Consider the following 8,772-nt stretch of genomic DNA (forward strand, 5'->3'; position numbering starts at 1 on the left):
CAAAGTGCAAGTCTTCTCGCTCTGACTGTTATGCCCAAGGAAACCTGGGTCTCGTGTCTCTTGGAAGATGCTGCCCAGGTATAACTCGATGCAGGATTCCGACATATTTGGGCTGTGCACCTTCCGCTTTGCTCTCAGCTCGGTGCTTCCTGGAGTGACAGAGTGGCTGCTGCAGCTCCAGCCCTCAGGCTCATCCTGTTTCAAACTTAAACCCAGCAGGAGAGAGCCTTCTATGTTGCTCTTTCTGTGTCATGATAGTAGTCTTGGGCCTGTTCTCCTTAGCCCAAATTGGTCATCTGGCCAGTCAGAGTGGCCACGGGGTGTGACTGGTGCCAACTGCTCCTCAGCACTGACTCGGCACTGGTGCTGAGGGGTAGATGGCTACAAACCTCTTGGCTTAGAGAGGAAGAGGGTGGTGTCCCGAGGGAAGTTCAGCCCGGAAAGGGATCATCAGGAAGGGAAGGGGACAACACTGGTGTCACAGCCTCCTGCCTCCTGCCTTCTGTGCAGTGTACGTCGGCCTGGCCACAGTGGCTGCTGCCACCTGGTGGTTCCTGTACGACGCAGAGGGACCTCACCTCACTTTCTACCAGCTGGTAAGTGAACTGCCGGCCAGAGGCTGAGCGAGCTTGTTTATTCCATGGAACTGTCAGTCAATTGCAGTTAGTTGAAGTCCCAGGGAAAGGAGATCTAGAAGTCCTTGCTGGCCAACTGTCTTCTCTCCACTCCCGTCCATACATAGACATTCACCACCAAAGGGGCACCAAGCCCGGAAGCCCAAGAATCCAGAAGTTCCAAGCATGTCATTGTCTGCTGCCCCAGAGAACGGGAGATCTCACTCCTTCTCCTTATCATCGTTAGATGGGGGTGAGGGGAACCAGAGGACATCACTGCATGAAGTGTCCTGCCTTATCAGAGAACCTCCAAAACATTTTCAATTCCAAAACATTGATCACTGGGCCAGAACCATAATCCAGCAGGCAGGGCACTTGCTTTGCATGCAGTTGACCCAGGTTCAATCCCTGGCATTCCATACAGTCCCTTGCATGTGCCAGTATTGATCACTGAGTGCGAAGCCAGGACTAAGCTCTGAGCAGCATCAGGTGTGCCACCTCCTCAAAAAAAAAAAAAAAACCTCAGAGCACTGATAGCTCAGAGAATTGAGCCCTTTGACGGTAGAGCTCCAGGCAGAAGGTCCAGTTGTTCTCATGAACCTGCGAGGCTCTCCCACCATCCCCAGGGCCCCGGTTGAGAGCTGAGACACGTGTCTCAGGAAAGGGGTCCACTAATCTCTTGTAGTTACCTTAAAGGGGTCGGCTTGGGCCAGACCACTGGACTGCTCATCCCAGCTCTGGTGTTTGCTTGTGTCTGACTCTTAAGACTTAAATTTCCTGAGCGAGTCCAGGGAGAGGGCTGAAGTGCATGTTGCATGCCGGAGGCGGGGTTCATCGCCACACTGCTTGGAGCCCCCGGGTGGGCAGCGACTTCCCAGCACTGACCGAGAGGAGCAGCATAGCACCACTGGCCGGGGCCCCGGACAACCCTCTTAAAGTAGCAAACCACGCCAAAGAAACCCTGTGTCCTTGCCACACGTGCTGGAACTTGCGTTTTGAACATTCCACTGTTCATTGAAATGAGATTTGTTTAAATGAAGGTGGAAGCGCTGGGCAGGAAATAAGATTCTCTGTCCCTTGGTTCAAACGTGGAATCCACGCCCCCATAGTGCTGCCTGTGATTTGTAAACTTCGTGAGAGAGAGAAACAGGGAGCGGCAGCGACCCCTTGTGGCCTGTGGTGGCTCCTGCGTGTCTGCAACGTGCGGGGCAAAAACCCAGACAAGCTCCCTGGGCAGGTCAGAGAGAGCGACGTTTTTCTCAGCCTTCTCCCCGACAGTGATTTTCACAGATCAGCCCCAGTTCCTATGCCCGGAGCTGAAATCATCTATGTATTTAGAAGAGTCCAGAGGACAGATTTATACTGCTTGGGGGTGGGGCTGTATAACGGTTAGGATGACTCCTGCCCCCACTCGTGCAATGCTCTGATTAAGACCGAAGTTTCCGTGAAAGGCCTGGGCGGCCTCTTATCTGAGTGGAATCTGTGAGCAAGGTTTATGAGCAGGAAGAAAACTCCCCTGGGGCACCCAGCAGCCCTGCTTCCTTTTGGGGGGGGTTGTTTTGTTTTTGTTTGGAGCTAGGATGCTCAGGAGTCTGTTCTGGCATCCCTGGGGGGACCCTATAGGATGTCGCTGGACCCTCTGCACTCTGGTTCCCGGACCTGCTTTATTTATGGAACCACTAGAGCTTGTTACTTACAAAGAAGCCTGCTAATAAGCGAGCAGCTGGCAGTTCATTAGTCCGTGTCCTAAGCAAACAGAAGCAGGTCTGGTTGCAGGAGCTGGGTTGCGGCAGCAGCAGTAAGTAGTCTGATTATTGTGGGGTGCGGGGAGCACGCCTTGCTGTATGTGGGGGCTGCTCCTGGCTCGTTGCCTGGTGGATCTTGTGGTTCTGGAATGGAACCTGTGATTTCCACGTGGGCAAAGCTTAAGCCCAGCCCTTCGAGCCAGCTCCTTGCCCTTCGCAGAGTCTCATTTCCTGCCCAGGTGTAGGGTCTTCATCATCTACCCATTAATGGGGAATTTCACTCAAGCATTACTGGCTTTTGTGTTTTCTTGGTGCTTCCGGCTAATCAGGGCCCCTCCTATGCTTCAGATCCTTAGTCAGCCTCCCCACCCATCACCCCATCTGTACTTTGGGCCCTTGCCCCATTCCAGCGCCCCCTGATGTCTGCTCCCAGCTGGTGCCCACTGCTCCTCTCTGATCCTGTGCCCCTGCCCAGAGGTGTCTGCTACTCCATGGTTCAGCGTCCGCACCCCTGTCCAGGTTCAGGGCAACCCCTTGCCTTCTGATGGTACTGAATCCTCACACGTGGGCTGAGGGAAGACGGAAGTATCCCTGTGCCACCCTTGGCCACTCACCCCTGCTACTGCTCTCTGCCCTAGAGGAACTTCCTGAAGTGTTCCAGTGACAACCCACTCTTTGCCGGCATCAACTGTGAGGTCTTCGAGTCCCGCTACCCCACCACCATGGCCTTGTCCGTGCTGGTTACCATCGAAATGTGCAATGCTCTCAACAGGTGAGCTGAGGCTTAACACTGGGGGCTCAGGGCCAAAGCAATCGCACAGCACCAGGATACAGCCTGGAACCTGGGTTTGATCCTTGGCACCCCAGATGGTCCTCCAAGCCCGCCAGGAGGGATCCCTGAGTGCAGTCAGGAGTGAGCCGAGTATACCCAGGTACAGCGACCCAAATCAAAGAAAGACTGGGGGTTCAGTGTCAGGTTGGAACCAGAGTTGGGGTCAGAAAGTGCCCAGGGGGGCTGGAGCGATAGTACAGCGGGTAGAGTGTTTGCCTTGCACGCGGCTGACCCAGGTTCAATTCCCAGCATCCCGTGTGGTCCCCTGAGCACTGCCAGGAGTAATTCCTGAGTGCAGAGTCAGGAGTAACCTCTGTGCATCGCCAGGTGTGACCCCAAAAGCCAAAAAGAAAAGAAAAAAAAGAAAGTGTCCAGGATTGTGGGTCTTAGGGTTCAGGATTGGCTGTGAGGGATGGGAATTCAAGGATCTGGGATTGGGGTCTGAGAGTCAGAAGGATCCAGAAAGAGCTCAGAATCTGTCAGGGCCAGAATTGGGACACAGAAGACAGAGAGGACCCAAAGCCACATATGAGGAGGTCAGAGGGCTGGGGGCCCTGTGGGGGTCAGAGGAAAGGGGTCCAGGTCTCAGCACGGTCCTCTGCGGACAGTAGTACCACCCAGCCTTGCCCTGGCCCACAAAGGACGCCAGCCATCAGGTCTGCTGACGGGAGCCTGGCTCCCATCCCACCGCTCCTCACCCTGTACCCTTGGCAGCGTCTCGGAGAACCAGTCGCTGCTGCGGATGCCACCGTGGCTCAACCCCTGGTTGCTGGCAGCCGTGGCCATGTCCATGGCACTGCACTTCCTCATCTTGCTGGTGCCACCCCTGCCTGTGAGTCGCCCGCCCCTTCCCCCACTAACTCAGAGTCCCCTCCCTTGCCCCCCCCCACACCACCCACTGAACTTACCTACCCTGGCTGGTCGCTGGGTACAAACCCTGGCAGGGGTAGAGCAATGGGACAGCGGGTAGGGTGTTTGCTTTCATGCAGCTGACCCGGATTCAATCCCTGGCATCCCACATGGTCCCCTGGGCTCATCAGGCAGAGCCAGAAGTAAACACTGAGCGTCACTGGGTGTGGCCCAAGATCAAAAAAGAAAAACACCAAACCACCTGGTGGCCAGGGATGGCAATCAGGATACTCGGTCACGTGCCTGGGCAGACCTGGGCTGGCCACTGTCCTCCAGGTGGGTCCCCTGCCTCGGGAGGACCAGGGACCAGGAGTCTCCTGCGGGGGTCAGTGAGAGAAACCGTCTTCCTGGTTTCCCCTCCCACCCATGTGGGGGCCTTAGAATCCAGAGCGGGAAGTCCCCCCTTTAGCCAGACCCTCCACTCAGAGTCTGGTGTGGGCAGCCCTCCTTTTAACCAGACCCCTCCCTACAGCTCATTTTCCAGGTGACCTCCCTGAGTGGGTACCAGTGGATAGTGGTGCTCCAGATTTCTCTGCCTGTCATCCTGCTGGACGAGGCCTTCAAGTACCTGTCACGGAGCTGCCTGGATGGTGAGAGCCGCCTGGACTCTTTGCTTCAGCCTCCTCTCCTGTCCAGGGATGGGGTGGGAGGGTGGGTGGGGGAGGTCAGGTCCCCAGTGGAGGGTGGTATGGAATGCAGTCTGCAGGGGGGCATTGCGGGGGGCCTCACTGTCTACCCAGCCCCTCCTCTACTCCTGGCTAGCTTCATCCGGGCATCTGCAGGTGTGGGGGGGTCCCCGCTCACAGCCGTCAGGCATTGCCTCGCGGGTGGGCAACAGGGGCTCTCCATGCCTGTGGCCAGAGCTCTGTCTCTCCCTTCCCCAGACAGGAGGACGCACAAGCAGGGCTGGGGTGGAGGGGGTTGGGATGGAGCAGGGTGGGTCTGGCACTGGTCTGTCTGCCGAGAGAGGGGCCATTCTGGAACCTTCTGGAAACTTCTGAGGGCTCGGGAGGCTCCCCACTGATAGGGCTTCCCAGTGAGGGAGGATGTGGGTGAGCCCTGCCAGCCAGGGCCTGGGAGTCTGAGCCCAGCGCCATGACCCCCCCTCCAACCCCAGACCCAGACGCCTATGAAGGGTCCCAGTAATAGCTGAGGCCTGTGTCGGGCGTCTGGGTCCTTGAGGGTCACCTCTGGCAGGAATGTGTCCCGGCCCCGGGGAGTGCCTGCGGTGGGACTATAAATAGAGCACGTGCCTGTCATTCCCGGCCCCGCCATGCACCGGCCCCCATCTCCCACGCTGCGCAGCCCTCAAGGGGCCCGCTAAGACTTGATTTTTTTTCAAAAGACATAAACAAGTTGGCCCCCGACTCCCAAGAGCAGCTGCCCACCCCGGGTCCACTCGGGGCAACCGGACATGGGAGGCCACCCCCGCAGGGGATGGTGGGTGTGGCAGAGACCCCGGGGAGGCGGAGGCACTCTGGCTCCCAGGTAGCTGTCCACCCGTCCTTGCCACAACCCTCGGAACTGAGGAGGGTTTGGACATGGGTCTCCCTGGAAGTGCCCTCCAAGGGCGCCCACAGCCTGCCCGGCTGTGACGGGAGCAGGGCCAAGTGTCCGGAGACGGAGCAGCAGCCTTGCCCGCACTCTCACCCGCCGGCCCGGCCCCAGCACCACCAGACGAGAATGGCTGGGGCTGACCCTGGTGGCCAGCGCCTGCCTTGCGGACACAGTGCCCCAAGAGGGGCGGCTCATTTTCTCAAGGAGCCTTGAAAGTGAGAACGGTTTCTGCCCAGGACTAAAATTACTCAGCCACTGGGGAAAAGCCCGGGTCTGTGCGCAGGATTTGGAGGACCCCTAATGGAACAGGGCTGGGCTGGGGCTGGTTTCTGGAAGGGGAAGGAGATGCACGGAGGAAGGGGGCCCTCTGGAGAAGGCGCCCCGAGGGAAGGACGGTGTGGCAGGGTGCGTGCCAAGGGGTGGAAATGAAGAACACTGACTGGACTTGACCCTCAGGGCACTGGGAGCCCCAGGATGGGGGGGAGCACAGGAGGCCTGGGGGGAGTGGGAGGAACTCGATCAAGGCCGCCCCAAACCGGTCAGCCAGCCGTGTCGAGCCATTCTGCACGTCTTGGGGCGTGAACGTGAAGAGGGTGCCCTGCTGGAGGGAGTGACCCTAGGCCACAGGACGGACTTGGGCTGGGTGCCTGCCGCCCAGGGGATGTGGGGTGCTGTGACCCACAGGAAGCCCAGGTGCTCTGGCCCGTGAGGCAGCCGGTGGGGGGAGGTGGTGCTGGGGAGAGAGGGACCCCGCCGCAATCTCACACCAGCTGTGGCCTTTTAGGGAAGTTTTGCTGGATCCTGATGCTCCTCGCTTCCCTGTGATTTATGGGGGAGAATTGTGGACACCGCTCTGCCCCTGGGGACAGGGGAGGGGCGGGGTTGGTCTTACCCCACCTCCTGGCTCTGCCCAGGTGTGGCTGAGCTGCTGTCAGATGCCCCGTGGACATGGCGGCTGGGGGTGGGGATAGACATGGGGGCTCGGGAGAGGAGGGAGGCGTGCCTGCATCATTCTGGGGGATTGGGGATGGGGTAACAGGATGCCCGGGGCAGGCGGTGGCGGTGAGGACTAGAGAAGGCTGGGAGAGAGGGTTGAGGCCCAGAGTCTGTGTGGATGGGGTTCAGCCTGGCCGTGCCCAGGATCCTGGACTTCCTGATGCTGGCCGGTGGGTCTCCAAACGCCAAACCCAGAGCAAACAGTCCCCTGGGGTTGGCTGGTCTGGGGGTGTGAATGAAGACACGGAATGAAGACCCCCTTGCCCAACGCACACCCCCCACCCTCGCAGGGGGCTTGTGTCAAAAGCCAGCCAGGGCATCAGGACTTGGGAGGCGCAGCAGGTGGGGGTGCAGGAGGTCGGGAAGGAGCGAGGACAGGGCCAGGTGGACATGGCCTCACACGCGCTCTCGGGTCTCTCCTGCAGAGGACAAGGAGCAGAAGTAAGCGCAGGGCCCGCGTGGGTGCTCCTGCTCCACCGCCCGCCTCTGCTTGCCCGTTCCTCACCCGGCCACGCTGAGCCCCGGACGGCCACCCCCAGCCTCGGCATCAGGAGCCCCCAACTTCTGTCCAACCGTGGATGTGCTGTGTATGGGAGACTTGGCCCCTGAAGTTCTGGCCTGGGAGCCACGGCCTGGAGCTGAATGACCGACCCAGAAGCTGGCGGCGGCGGTGGTGACGGAGGTGCGGGCAGCGCCCAGCCCACATGCCCAGAGCACATTCCAGGGCCGGGCCGTCCCCTCGGGGACTGGCGCCACTGCCCTGATGGGGTCTCCCAGGGGCCCCCGCAGCCTCTCTTGGGCCTCCTCCTAGGGTGCTCGGGACATCTGGGCCCAGCTGTGCAGCAGGGCCGCAAGCACACGCCCCTCCACGCTGTTTCCACAGAGTCGGCCTGTTCCTGTTTATATGTGTGTGTGGGGGGGGTGGAAGGTCAGAGAGGGACACGGGAGGAGGACAGGGTCTGCGCGAGGAGACGGCCTGCCTGCCCAACTCAGGGACCCGGTCTCTGCGCTCCACCCGCCTCCCAGACAGAGCTTGGGCTTGCCCTGAGACCCTGGCCCCCTACTCCCTTTCCCCCCCACCCTGCTCCCCCTTCCCCTCCCAGGAGGCCACATCAGGGCCCCTGTGTCAGGGGCCAGTCAGTGCTGAGTCCTGCGGACCACGGGCCTCCCACTGCCCCCCCACACACACACTGTGACAAAAGGAAGTGATAAAGGCTGGCTGACGTCATGGAGGGAACCATTGGTCTCCTGCGGGAAGGGACGCGTGTCCATGTGGCTCATGTCACAGGACAGGAAAAGAGCTTGTCGTGAGTAGGAATATTCCCTTAACTCAGCTTTTGCCCCTTTGGCAAAAAATTAGTGTAGAAGAAAGCAGTGAAAAAGTGAGCCCCCCCGCCCTCATCTAGAGACTCACCGAGTGACGGTTTTCTGCGTCAGTCGAGACTCACGTTCTAGTCCTAGTCCTCACAACCAAAAGCAACAGACCTGCCTGTCAACAAATAGACTCCCCATTCATTGTGGCCCCTCCCTTCCATAGAAGGTTCCAGAGGATCGGTGGAGACTGTTTCTTTCCTGCTGGGGAAAGGAGTGAGGGTGGGCTGGGGTCCATAGTAGGGCTGGACCCCGTGCACACCTGCTGACACACAGTCTGGTAGAGAAATAAAGGTTGAGTCCCTGGGGCCATGGGGTGTCTCTCTTCCTGGCTTCCTGGATGGTGCCCCCAGCATCAGCGTGCCTGCGTGGGGTCCCCGCCCCACCCCAGGAAGCTGGGCAAAGCACGGGACTCACATCACCCACCAGCCACAGTTCCTCCGCCTGTGAGACAAGACTTGGAGAGGCCTGACTTCCGAGGCCGCTGCTGCTGACCTGGACAGTGCTGGGATCTATGCATGTGCCCACTCTCGCAGGCACGCTCCTGTCTGCAGGGCACCCGTGAGGAGATGGCCCCAGGCTGGGCCTGGTACATGACTCTCGGGCTGCAAACAGTTACATAGGGGCCCTGAGCCCAGGGACTCTTGAGGCTTCTGCCTCTCACCCAGAAATTTCTCACCGTGTCCCTCCCTTCCTCAGACCCTGGAGACCCCTTTCGTGCCCTTCTAAGTCCAGCTCAGATGTACCC

The 8,772-nt window shown here is 59.5% G+C and overlaps 1 protein-coding gene across 1 annotated transcript in view; it reads left to right on the plus strand.

Annotated features, from left to right (window-relative positions):
* ATP2A3 (ATPase sarcoplasmic/endoplasmic reticulum Ca2+ transporting 3) overlaps positions 1-7,199 on the plus strand; it is a 31,876-nt gene extending 24,677 nt beyond the window's left edge. The window contains exons 17-21 of the mRNA XM_056127105.1: positions 511-596; positions 2,998-3,131; positions 3,906-4,023; positions 4,573-4,690; positions 7,079-7,199. Of these exons, the coding sequence (XP_055983080.1) occupies positions 511-596; positions 2,998-3,131; positions 3,906-4,023; positions 4,573-4,690; positions 7,079-7,098 (476 nt within the window). The 3' untranslated portion in view covers positions 7,099-7,199. The remainder of the gene's footprint in view (positions 1-510; positions 597-2,997; positions 3,132-3,905; positions 4,024-4,572; positions 4,691-7,078) is intronic.
* The last annotated feature ends 1,573 nt before the right edge of the window (positions 7,200-8,772 follow it).

This window comes from Sorex fumeus, unplaced genomic scaffold (assembly GCF_029834395.1).
Source record: "Sorex fumeus unplaced genomic scaffold, SorFum_2.1 ptg000063l, whole genome shotgun sequence".
NCBI classification, from domain to species: Eukaryota; Metazoa; Chordata; class Mammalia; order Eulipotyphla; family Soricidae; genus Sorex; species Sorex fumeus.